We start from the raw sequence: 13668 nt of genomic DNA, 5'->3' as shown, positions 1-13668 counted from the left end.
TCGGACAGTGAGGACTCCTAATTTCTTCCCGAGACCAGCGAAGTAAAAAACTAAATTATCAGCTTCCATTCAGTCAGCGCATAAAAGCTCTTCGCCAGGACAAATATATACACTCCTTTCTTGAAACATGAATATGTTATGGCCTATTGAAACCTGGGATTCCTACTTTACTCGTAACATTACTGTCCTTTACTCTCATTGAAAAATATCCTCTTTGTCCGAATTTCCTTGACTCGCTGGTAGGGAAGAGTGGGGGAAAGTTGTGCGCTTACTAATAGTAAACAGCCACCCCTCAGAGCCTGGTTCCTCTCTAGGTTTCTTCCTGGGTTCCTGCCTTTCTAGGGAGTTTTTCCTAGCCACCGTGCTTCTACATCTACATTGCTTGCTGTTTGGGGTTTTAGGCTGGGTTTCTGTATGGCACTTTGTGACATCGGCTGATGTAGAAATGGCTTTATAAATGTGATTGATTGATGTAGGAGAGTGCACTTTTGTAAAACAAAGGAAGTGGAGGCTATACATAGGTATACACCCTATACCCACTTTTCTTCAGTGGGCATTGCTATACTCACTTCTTAATCCCTTCTGTTGCGTATCAAAGTAGTGTAATGGAGGCATACAACTTATTAATTATGTAGTATAATTAGGGTTGGAAACTTTATGGTTACAGAGTTTTTCCAGAGATTTTCCATGGGAAGTTAAGCCCTGGAATTTGGGGCATTCTGCTTAAATTCATCAAATAAGTTAGCTTATAACAGTGAACCTTTTTTGTGGGATACACATATGGCAATTCTAGGTTTTGTGGCATATTTTGGTTAAACTATCCCCAATTCAATGGAATTGCAAATGCAAAGTGCATTCTTCCATCACATGAACAGTGCACTCTTCCATCACATGTACAGCTGATTCTCAAGATCTTGCACACGAATGAGATGCTATTGAGCCCACACTACTACACTGTCTGAGCCAAGGACTACATGCTTTCTGGTAAATTTTTATTACAATACTGGGTGGGATTAATATTTTATTTGACAATATTTTTTGTTAACTAGTAAATAGTAGCCTACAGCAAACTTGTTAACAATTTCTGCTAGTTAGTTTTTGATACCATGTGGGTTTTAGCTTGCTTGAGCCTGCTAACTGAGGAGTGTTAATTCACCTGTTTCCAAACATGTTTCATTTTAAAACATTTATCATACAAAGGAGTTGTTTAATCTAACTGCTTAACTATTTATTTGTACATGGAATTGTATTTCATTTTTTTTAACAAAATTGTTTCTAATCTTTACAAGACAATGCCACGGGCATTATCTGATGTGTGGAGACATTTCACTGCAGCTAATGTAGAAGGAAAATCTGTGTACATTTTCAAATACTCCTCCAAATCATATGTGAAGAATGCAAAGACGCAGAATCATCTGGCCAAGTGCATAAAGTTCCCTCAGCGCTCACAAATAGCAACCTCTGACAAAATTCCCTCTACTTCTATTCGAGGTGAAAATGATGAATCAGACACCTTATCGATAGCAACAGCTCATGGTCCTCCTGGAATCAGAAGTTTTTGTTGACTCAATGGAGGAACGTAGTCAGAGAAATGCTGATGAATGTCTTACTCAAGCTGTGTATGCAACTGGTTCACCTCTGATGCTCACAGGCAATGTGTATTGGAAGAGATTTCTGAATGTTCTTCTCCCAGCATACACCCCTCCAACCAGACATGCTTTATCTACTCATTTGCTGGATGCAGAGTTCAACAGAGTTCAAGTGAAGGTCAAGCAAATCATAGAGAAAGCAGACTGTATTGCAATCATCTCTGATGGGTGATCGAATGTTTCGTGAGCAAGGAATAATTAACTACATCATCTCCACCCCTCAACCAGTATTCTACAAGAGCACAGACACAAGGGACAACAGACACACCGGTCTCTACATTGCAGATGAGCTGAAGGCAGTCATCAATGACCTTGGACCACAGAAGGTATTTGCACTGGTGACAGACAATGCTGCGAACATGAAGGCTGCTTGGTCTAAAGTGGAGGAGTCCTACCATCACATCACACCCATTGGCTGTGCTGCTCCTCAATTGAATCTGCTCCTCAAGGACATCATGGCACTGAAAACAATGGATGCACTCTACAGTTGATCCAAGGAAATGGTTAGGTATGTGAAGGGTCATCTAGTTATAGCAATCTACCTCACCAAGCAAAGTGAGAAGAATAAGAGCACCACATTGAAGCTGCCCAGCAACACCCATTGGGGTGGTGTTGTCATCATGTTTGACAGTCTCCTGGAGGGGAAGGAGTCTCTCCAAGACATGGCCATATCACAGTCTGCCCCATCAAGAGGATCCTCCTGGATGATGTATTTTGGGAGAGAGTGGTAAGCAGCCTGAAACTCCTGAAACCTATAGCTGTGGCCATTGCACGGATTGAGGGAGACAATGCCATCCTGTCTGATGTTCAGACTTACACGCCGCAGCGTACATGTTGGACCCCAAGTATGCTGGCAAGATCATCCTGTCTGGTGCAGAGATCAACATGGCCTATGGTGTCATCACTACCATGTCTCGCCACCTTGGCCTGGATGAGGGCAAGGTTCTTGGCAGTCTGTCGAAGCACACTTCCAAGCAAGGGCTTTGGGATGGAGATGCAATATGGCAGTCATGCCAACATATCTCATCAGCCACCTGGTGGAAGGGACTTTTTGGATCTGAGAATCTTTCCCCTGTTGCCTCCATCATCCTCCAAATCCCACCAACATCAGCCGCCTCAGAGCGCAACTGGTCCTTGTTTGGGAACACACACACCAAAGCATGCAACAGGCTGACCAATACAAGTGTTGAAAAATTGGTGGCCATCCGGGCTAATTTGAGGCTTTTTGAGCGTGACAATGAGCCATCCTCAACAAGGTTGGAAAGTGACAGTGAAGATGAGGCCTCAGAGTCTGATGTTCAAGAGGTGGACATTGAGGAGGTCCAGGGAGAAGACATGGAAGCCTGAGAGGAAGACAACCAAAGCTTAGGTTTCTAGACTATCATATTGCAGATCTATGTTGAAAATGTTTTTGAGAGTTGCGATGGATCATTGGGGATCATTCAATATTCTCTTTCTTTTGTTGTTCAGTGAAAGCAACCCATGTGAAGAGTCAACTCATTTAATTAAAGTTGAATTCATAAATAATTCGTAACTTTCTTCTTCTGTTGGAAGGATTTAATCATTTGCAATTGTCTACTTATGATAAGGTAAAAGGTTTATCTTTCTGTCTCCATATGATATGGTAAATATATCCAATGCAAGAAAACATCTACATTTAAATGGTATTAATATTAATTTGCATATATTTCCGTTAATTCCCATATATTCCCGTTAATTCCCACGGAAGGTTTCCACCTCTGAATATTCCCCAAAATGTGCAACCCTAAGTATAATAGAGAAATCATGCGCAAAGTAGCCTACACAATCGCAAAGCACGTGAAATATATTCAAATGCGTTCAGCACACATAGTCTAGTTTCAGCGGAATATTATCTGCTGGCAGCAATAGTGCCCAGAGCTCAACTGTTTGTCGAATTTAGCAGCTCACAGAAGAATGACGGAAGGAAAGATGTTTCACCCTATGATATCTACCAGTAAATGCGAACTAAGGCAACCATGGCTATGCAAACCAGGTATTGAAAAATGTTAGTCCTTAGTCTTGGTTAGTAGGCTATTTGCAATGTGCAATCCAGTCATCATGGCCTGTATGCATGAACATTTCTACAAGCTTTCCCCAAAAACCTTCCCAATGAAATGTTGACTGCAATGTAGGCCTACCTGACAGAATGATATAATGCTGATTTGTATCAATGGGGAGGGAATTTGTTTTGCTCAATTGAATTGAATTAAAGGGCAACCAGACATTATATATTTTTTTTTCCCAGACCTGAAAACGATCTGCTGATGTGGTTTAAGCATTGTTTTGGACTTAGAACTTAAAAATAAAGGAGAGCCGCACACTCTAGGAGCTCAGATGCAAAAATTGAATTACCAACGTTTCGACAGCCAAGCTGTCTTCATCAGGGTATAATCACAAACACTGCGGGATGACTCGTTTATATAGTGTCAAAAGACACACAGGTGTCTGTAATCATGGCCAAGAGTGGCCTAATATCATTGGTTATTTCTCAAATATTAAAATGGCATACAAAGAACAGCATACAAAAAACAAATGTATAGCATACGATCATAGATTCATTTTAGACTACACAAGCTTACAAACAATTACAATGGCAAAGTCACAATAATCACAAGAATGGCTTCAGATCAAAGTCTACGTTGAGACCGAAGGGAGCAAGGGTCTTTAAGTTAAAGATCCAGGCAGCCTCTCGTTTTAACAATAAATTATCAAGGTCACCCCCTCTCCTAGGGAGGGTGACATGTTCGATGCCAATATAACACAGAGACGAAATCGAGTGGCCTGCCTCCAAAAAGTGGGCCGCAACTGGGTAAGTCAAGTTTATGGTGCTACGATGCTCTGAGATACGTACTTTTAATTCGTGCTTTGTTTTACCCACCAAATTTTTACCACAAGGACAAGTTATAAGATAAATAACTGCCTTAGTGGAGCACGTAATAACACCTTTGATTGGGATCTATTTCCCTGTTTGTGGGTGTTTGAAGGATCTGCATTTATAAGTGCCATTGCATTGAGCACAGCCATTACACTTGTAGTTTCCATCCAGTAGGGGCGCAAATAGACGTTGTTCAGGAATATCTTGGGGTGGTAAATCAGAGTTTACCAATTGGTCTCTGAGATTTCTGCCCCGCGAAAATACGACCAAGGGAAGGTCCGAAAACACATTACCGAGACTATCATCGGATTTTAGAATGTACCAATGTTTGTGAACGATTCCCTTAATTTGTTCAGAGCGCTTTGAATAGCGGGTAGTTAGAATGCAAGAATGCGTCTTTTTGCGAGACTGCCCTTGAAAAAGGTCATGTCTCGTTTTGTTTTGAATTTTCTCAATGGCAATATTAATCTGATCATTTTTGTACCCCCTCTCCTTGAACTTTCTTTGCGTCTCAGCCATATTTCTGTCGAAATCTGATTGTTTTTTGTAAATTATTTTGATTCGACAGAATTGGCTGTAGGGCAAACTATTTTTCAAGGGAAGTGGGTGACAACTTAACATTTTAGATTTTTTTTTAAAGTTTGATTTTGAGAGTGGAAATCTGACAAATATATAGGAAAACAGCATTTTTCACACAGGGTGCCATTCCTTCACACAGGACCCACTTCTCCAGGCACCACTACACCACTGCATAGGGCCGATGGAAAGACAGCGTTCCATTCACTCTGACATAATAAGCCAGTAGGTCCCAATCAGAAGAATACAAAAGCACAACCATTAAGCTAAGCATTTCCCAATCGAAATGTACAACTATTACTTCCCATTGCAAAAATATTTAACGTTTAGCACACAAAGTAACCGGTGATCTAGAGTTTAAATGGAACAATGTTTCACACACAAGTTATTTTCAAAGAGATGTGAGCAGCAATAAAAAATTACAGTTCCACTCACCAGATGATGATCATTTGAAACGTAACTTTTTGTTGAAAGTTATTCTTGAAAAGGGAGAAGCTAACAAATTAGCAACAACATCCTCTTCGATAACACCTGCTGCAGCCGCTGCAAACTAGCCTACAACAAAAGCTAGCTAGCTAGACCGTGGGAAAACTACTGCTCGCTATTGCACAGTGACTTGTTGGCCTTCGACCTGTTGGCCATTAGAAGTCAATGTGATTAGTTGATTCCACTGTCGCTCTAAAAAATGTCCCCATATACAGTTGAATGGCAGATGCCTTCTATCAAGCTTCTGATGGCCTAGCCAATGGCTGACTTAGCTAGCTAAATGTATCTACCCAGAGACTGCCAAAGAAAAATTCTGGTTGAATATTTTTTTGTCTTCAACAATAACCTTTTCCTTTCTAACAAAACTGAAGCGATTAAATCAGAACATAATTGAAACTAATAATCTATAAATCTGATTATTTTTTATTATTTTATAAATCCTTAACCTTTCTCTGAAATTGTAGAAGGCCCTCATTGTTCCCCACTGTGTTTGGGTTTGTAAAAATTTGTGGAGTGGTTGTATTTGCCCTCAGCATGCATTTTTTTCACCATTCTGAATGTCTAGAGAATCCATATGTTGTTCTGAAATATGAACACAAAATACAGGACATTTTGAACACTTATTATTGTAACAGTTTGACAAAATGACAGTCATGATCTTGAATTGGACTCGCATTTTTCTGGTATCGGTCTTAACTCTGTCTCTGACTTCTCTTCCCCCTTCCGGTCTCGGTCTTGACACGGTCTCGCCCCCTCTGCGGTCTTGGTCTTGAATCGGTCTCGCTTTAGGTGGTCTCGAACACAACACTGCATCCTACTGTCCTGCCTTCCACTGGGATAGTGTTATATTCAGCTCATAACGGTTGTCTTTCTCTTTCTGTCGCGTGGTGGTCAAAGAGAGTGTGTGAAAACAGTTTGAACAACCCGTCACTCTCTCTCTCTCTTCTCTTCAGTTAATGTCACCTCCCCCGGCTCTTACTGGCACCTACCCATGAACCCTCTCTCTTTCCATTCACTGTAACCAGCCCTGTCACCCACTGAGCACTGACCAAAACCAGGCTGAACTGAACTCTACTCTGCTGTGCTGTGCTGTACTGTGCTGTACTGTACTTTACTGTGCTGTGCTGTGATGTCCAAACTTGTGAAACATAGACGTCTATGATTGGTACAGATTTGATGCTGTCCGGACCAACCAGATTTGGTCTTGTTTTGGGGTAGAATAATACCAAAACATGCAAAGGAGGATATTGCATTTGTCTATATTTGTGTACCCATTCAGGATACATCACCATGAAGAGATTGACATTCATAAATATGCATTTGTGTATAGTATAGATCAGGGATGTCATTTTATTACCGGGTGTTAATCCACTTCACTTACTGTAGTTCAACCAAAATACATTTTTAGAAACTTAAGGTGTCATGTCATAGCTGACACCCCATTCTTTCTGCAGACGTCTTTGAATCTTAATTCGGTGTAGATATTTAACAGTTCTTGGAAAACGTGGTCACAATGGAGGGAGATTTTCACTGGAAATTGTTAAAAGTAGTGCTTGTGCATGGAGTTGTATGGCTTGTGCATGGAGTTGTATGGCTTGTGCATGGAGTTGTATGGCTTGTGCATGGAGTTGTATGGCTTGTGCATGGAGTTGTATGGCTTGTGCATGGAGTTGTATGGCTTGTGCATGGAGTTGTATGGCTTGTGTAGCCCTTTATACTCGTACCCATATACGTCTTGAAAATGGCAGATTTGGGCTCTGATAAACGCCTAAATTAGAACGCAGTGGCTGTACAGTAACATGCTATACATCACGTCAGTGCTCTGGCTCTGAGCTTCACAGCGCTGGATGGGTTTTGACTGACAGCTGTTCTGAACTTGAGCACCTCGCGGGTCAACAAATTGCCCCCATCCCTCCCGCTAATTGGGCAACGTTTGCACGTTTTGTCGTCTGAGTGAGGAAAATGCTGTAAATGAAGAGGACTCTATGTATTTAGAAAGATGAGACATTGAGGATCAATAAGTACCGCGTTGATGTCATACAAGCAAGCAAAACACCTGTGAGTCCAAATGTCCACATCACATTTCCATATCATAAATCGAATGTTATATCCAGTGTCAATGTTTATGATCACTATGTGTGATGTAGAGTTACAAGATGACATGGCGTCATACCCTGGGTTGGTCTGAACAGAATGAGCCTATGTTTGTCTGTTGCGAAGGACATTTGCTGAATGCACTCATGGCTTCTTTCTATGTGCACCAAAATGTTGATCTGTTTCCCTGAATTGCATTGTGAAAGCTTAACACTGTGACATGGTATTTTATAAATTGACAATAGAACAGGCTTTTTGGAGAGGTGTGTGACCACTTGGAGACACCAGTTAGTCCTCTCCCTGAGAACCCTTGTAATTATTTAGTCTTTTGTTGCACCTACCCCACATTTTCCAGGAATATTCTTATCGTTTTACTGAATGTATCCAGATTATTTTCTGATTTCTTTATCAACAAATGCAACGAAGAGTACAGTAAAATTGTAAAATGAACAAAATCAGAAGTCCAATTTTTGGATTCGGTCTTGTGTCAGGTGAACCGTTGTGTTCTCATCTTTTGGTCAAATAATTTTCCTATAATCTCGAAACTGTTCCTTTTCAATTGCTACCATGTTTATGCATATGCTTTTTATATTTTTTCTGTAAGAAACATCACAATTTAGCCCTATGCATATCGGCCAATTCCCACGAGTGTAAAGGGTTAACTTTGCAATCGATGGTTTTTGTTTGGCATACTTTTAAAGTGAAAAATCGGAGTCTCAGCCTCATTATGCCACCATGGAATTGCCTGCCTGTAATTACAGTTCTATTCTCTGCCTGATGCTATATCTGTGCATTGAGAGAAAGCTGTGGGTTTTCATTTGTGGACGGCCTTGGGCTCTGGAGAATCCTTCCTAAGAAGATGTGGCTATGTGTGTGTGTGTATGTGTTCGTGAGTGCTTGCCTGCCTCTTTGTGTACATGTGCGTGTGTACATTTGTATGTGTGTGCAAGGCTGACCCTAAGCGAGATTTGGTTGGAGGGCCCCCACCTAGTGGGCGAAACATTTAAGTGGCCCCTCTCTTGACAAAGTTGTAGCTTAAATTTCCTGCAATTCTTCATATTTTGTCATAGGTCATGGATAACATTTTGCACTTTTAAAGCAAGTTTTCTGAAGTTCTACATATTTTGCCATGGGGTGGGAGAACATTTCGCAAATGTATAACTCATTTCATGCAATTATACTCTCTATATACTTTGCCATGGCGCGGAGAGATAAATGAGCAGTTTTACATCCAATTTCCTGCACATTTTGCCATGGGGTGGGGAGAAATTGTTGAAGTTTTAAAACTAATTTCCTGAAATTTTGCCATAACTTATGCCATATTAATGTGATATCGGAGTGAGAATGACTAACAAAGTCATTAAGGGCCCCTGAGCACGTGCCCGGTCTGTTAATCTGCCATGATTACTTTTAGATAGCTGGCTAGACCAATTTATCAATATAAAAATGAGTTGAAACCCTGACTGAGTAAAAATAAGTAACAAAACAAATGATGTCGCTTATGCCCTGTGTGTGTGTGGGGAAAGGGGTCAGTAGCATAACTCAATGCATTCAACCAAAATGTATCTTCCACATTTAACCCAACCCCTCTGCAGGTTTCATGTGTGTTTTTGATCTGAACACACCCTCTGGTCCAGCTGGCACACCACTGGCCACAGTTAGGGTAGTGTGTGTGTACAATTGTGTACAGTCTGCCCCTGCTGTGAATAAGCTCCAAGCCTTCCTTCCCTCAGCCGGAGTTGGAAGACAGAGTGGACCCGACTGGTTCAGACAGGATTTGCTGTATACCACTAGCTTCACTGACTGCCCTTTTAAAATTGTTCACTAGGCTTTTAGGTCTACTGAAATGTCCATAAAACAACGTCCTTGGTTCTTGCTCCCCATGTACACACACACACACACACACACACACACACACACACACACACACACACACACACACACACACACACACACACACAGAAAACCCATACATACAGTTTTGATCCACATAGAAAGTCTTCCAAACGTATTATTCTCCTGCAATGGAAACTCTGAGTGTGTGTGTGTGTGTGTAAGGGCATAGCATCAGCTAACCTCTGGGTCCGGCTGGGCTGGGTCCATTTCCCAGTTACTAGAACTAAAGGGAAACACATTGCTGAGTAGAACCAGTGCCAGAGCAATGAGAGTCCAACAGCAACTCTGGAGCCAGCTCTCCAGTCCATACAGGCTCCACTATAGCCACACCATGATGTCATGATCCCAGAGTACTGGACTGTGTGTGTGTGTGTGTGTGTGTGTGTGTGTGTGTGTGTGTGTGTGTGTGTGTGTGTGTGTGTGTGTGTGTGTGTGTGTGTGTGTGTGTGTGTCGGATAGAATGCCACTGCTGTAATGGGACGTTGTGGAAGGGTGGTTGTCTTGTTGCTGCACATTCAAAGGCCGTGTTTGTCAGAGGCCTTGGGATTCTTCGTGTGCCTCCTCAGAAGACATTGGTTTCTCTGCCACTTCCGCCACTTTGAGCTGAGGCATTTGAGAGGAATGTTACTCCTAAATTCTTCCACATTCCCCGTTCCCACAAAGCTGTGTCTGTGTGCGCGTCAGTGAGTTCTTTCCTTTGTATGCGTGTGCGTGCGACTCAAACGTGAGACTTGACACCCGTGCACTTTCGCGTCCCAACCAGACTTCCGTGTAACACACTGTAGCCGTAACCAAGAGGGGCAGTACAACAGGAGTCGAGTCTCACATAAGTAGGCAAAGAGTTAGTCTTTACTATACAGGTTTAGTAGTTACAAGTGATGACATAAAAACAAAAAAATATTAGTCACATTTAAAAAAATAAAAAAATAATTTATACAAAATATATTTGACAATGGATGCTCAATGCAAGAGCATTTGGGGGATGTAACTGTTCCCTTTTCCATTTAGGAACATAAAACAGGAAGTGTTATCAGTAATGACACTCACTATGTCTAGTATGCACCACCTCCCATTCTTTATTTGGATGTAGTTATTGCATTTGGGCTTGAGCGGAGGGGGATATTTCTCCTCTAAGACTGTATAAACATTGTTTTAATGTGTTCGACCAAGAGGGAAATGAAAGGTTTCGTTCACATCATTCAGTGCAAGTGAGGGGAGTGGGACTGAGGATGTAGTCAGTGACTGTGTATGTAAACATGGAACATAAACATGATGTGTCCATCATTCTCCCTCTTACAGATTCAGCAGCTGGAGACGCAGGTGGTAGAGGCAGACAAATGTGCCTTCAAAGCTCACCAGCAGGTAAATGAGAGGTGTGTGTGTGTGTGTGTGTTACATGTACAGGTAACTGCCAAAATAAAGCAAACACCAACATAAAGTGTCTTCATAGGGCGTTGGGCCTCCACTAGTTAGAACAGCTTCAATGCACCTTGGCATAGATTCTACATGTCTGGAACTCTATTGGAGGGATGCAACACCATTCTTGCCTGAGAAATTCCATCATTTGGTGTTTTGTTGATGGTGGAAAACGTCGTCTCAGGCACCACTCCAGAACCTCCCATAAGTGTTCAGTTGGGTTGAGATCCGGTGACAGACGGCCATGATATATGGTTAACATTCTTTTCATGCTCATCAAACCATTCAGTTACCACTCATGCCCTTTGGATGGGGACATTGTCATCCTATGGGGCCATAGCCATGGTAGCCAAAATAATGGCATGCCCAGCATTAATATACATGGCCCTAAGCATGATGGGATGTGAATTGCTTAATTAACTCAGGCGCCACACCTGTCCTTTTGACATACTTCGAATCCCTCATTTACTCAGGTGTTTCCTTCATTTGGGAAGTTACCTGTATATTTCTTGAGCACATTCTATTATGTGTGATGTGTGCGTATGCATACTCTTCATAACAGAGTGTGTGTGTCTCTCAGGTGCAGTGGATGGAGGAGAAGGTGAAGGCTCCCGACGGTCAGTCAGGTGACTCCGAGGTGCGGTTGTTCAAACGCTGTCAGGACCTACAGTCTCTCCTACAGGAGAAGGATGATGTCATCACCCTGCTGGAGACACAACTGGAGGAGCAGGTAAACAGTTGTCCCTCGACTTTCTCCCATAATGGTTTAAGTTTAGGATTGTGGGGAGGGTAAGCTGATCCTAGAACAGTGTTTGTGACTACAGCTGGAAGAGTAGGTAAAGAGCTACCACTAGACAGTGATCTAAGGTCAGTTTTGTTCTTTCCCCCCGTGATGGTTAAGGTTAGGATTGTGGGGAGGGTATGCTGATCCTAGATCAGTGTTGATGTCTGTCTCTCTCCCTTACCAGAAACAGATCCGAGCCCAGGATGCTAAGACTGTGGAGGAGAAAGCAGCGAAGATCAAAGAGTGGGTGATGCTGAAGCTGTGTGAGGTACATTACATGAAGTGTGTGTCCTCACAAGGATGGCAAACAAGGAAAATATTTTGCCGGTCTCCACAAGTAAAAATGCTATTTTAGGCTTAGGGTTGTATTTAGGGTTAGGGAAATAGAATTTTCAATGGGAATCAATTGTTTGGTCACCACAAGGAAAGTAAAACAAGCGTGTGTGTATTTGTATAGTATTAGTGTTGATGCTTTTTGGTGTTACAAGAGTTTGTGCTGTTCCTAGTTTGAGGTGGAGAATGCTGCTCTGAGAGAGACCAACATTCAGCAGGAGGCTCAGATCCAGGAGTTACAGAAGCAGATGCAGGGTAAGGACCACAGAAAAGACACACACACATACCCAAGTCCCCTGGCTAGACATTTTAAAGTCTCTGTTTCATTTATGTGTTCCAGCCCTGGAGCAAAAGCGAGGAGTTGGTGTCCAGTCTAAGCCTGGGGAAGCCCAGCGTCTCAGCAGCCTGACATTTGGCTGTTTCCAGGTACGAGGGAAGAACCCCCAGGTTCTAACAGGCCCCGAGCCCGTCCAGAGGACCCTCAGAACCCAGCCCGAGGCCGAAGGGGGGAACAACACTGGTCAGTCCCTACCTCCTCATATCTACTGGATGACCATCACGGATCATTTCTATGACTATCAATGTCGTACTACAGATGAAGGATCTTAATTTGAGCCTGTTTTCTACAGCAGAAAAATTGTCCTACAGCAACAGGAAATGTGAATTATAATTCATGGAGATTTTTGTAGCGGTTGATACATTTTTTGTCAAGGCAAATCATGTCTGACATTTAAGTGGAAATTACAAACTTTAGAAGCCTTTTTAAACTTTGAATATACTACACGTTTGCATTTCCTGCTCTACAGGACAATTCTTAGCAACAAAAGAGTGATCAAATTAAGATCCTACATCTTATGTTCTTCACTTCTGGTCCAGGAGAACCACTAGTCCAGTGGATAGGTGAAATGATTGTTCCATTTTATGATACAAGTATCAAACTTGGTACACTAATACTAGATACCTTAAGGAACATTTTAAAGATTGAGGCTGTCTGGGAAGCCTGTCAGTCAATCAGGGTGGACATTTTAATAAAATTACTGCCATGTGGATTTCCTGGTAGAATAAAACATGGTAATATCATGCCAAACAATAATGTTATCTACCAACTTAAAAAAAAAACACATAATATAGACAATTCTGATCATAGAGTGCACTTAAGATCTTAATAGGGGTCATTTTGAGGTAATTTTGACCATAGTCCAGTGGCTACGTATTATTATTTGTCATGGAGCCACCAAATTTCACACATCTGTCAGCACTCTGACAATGGCGTCGGAGGGGATGGCTGCCGTTTTACAGGCTCCGAACCAATTGTGCTATTTTGTGTGTGTTTTGGCATTGTTTGTAACTTATTTTCTACTTCTTTTGTACAAATGTTGATGCTCTTATGACCGAAAATAGCTTCTGGATATCAGAACAGCAATTACTCACCTTGAACTGGACGAAGGTTTTTTCTTTAATGAGTCGGACGCAAAGGATATAATGTTGCTCCCAGACAAGGCCCAAATCCCCGTCATTCACATGAAGAAAATAAGGAA

At 41.9% G+C, this 13668-nt stretch overlaps 1 protein-coding gene across 2 annotated transcripts in view; it reads left to right on the top strand.

The window, feature by feature from the left end:
* Positions 1-13668, top strand: part of plekhh2 (pleckstrin homology domain containing, family H (with MyTH4 domain) member 2) — a 71785-nt gene that overhangs the window by 34954 nt on the left and 23163 nt on the right. For both annotated transcript variants that reach the window (XM_071379976.1, XM_071379975.1), the window contains exons 3-7: positions 10897-10959; positions 11594-11743; positions 11982-12065; positions 12304-12385; positions 12471-12650. In XM_071379976.1, coding sequence (XP_071236077.1) covers positions 10897-10959; positions 11594-11743; positions 11982-12065; positions 12304-12385; positions 12471-12650 — 559 coding nt within the window. The remainder of the gene's footprint in view (positions 1-10896; positions 10960-11593; positions 11744-11981; positions 12066-12303; positions 12386-12470; positions 12651-13668) is intronic.

Source organism: Salvelinus alpinus, chromosome 32 (genome assembly GCF_045679555.1).
Source record: "Salvelinus alpinus chromosome 32, SLU_Salpinus.1, whole genome shotgun sequence".
NCBI lineage: Eukaryota > Metazoa > Chordata > Actinopteri > Salmoniformes > Salmonidae > Salvelinus > Salvelinus alpinus.
The sequence above is the reverse complement of the archived record's forward strand: the minus strand, read 5'-3'. Positions and strand labels throughout refer to the sequence as shown.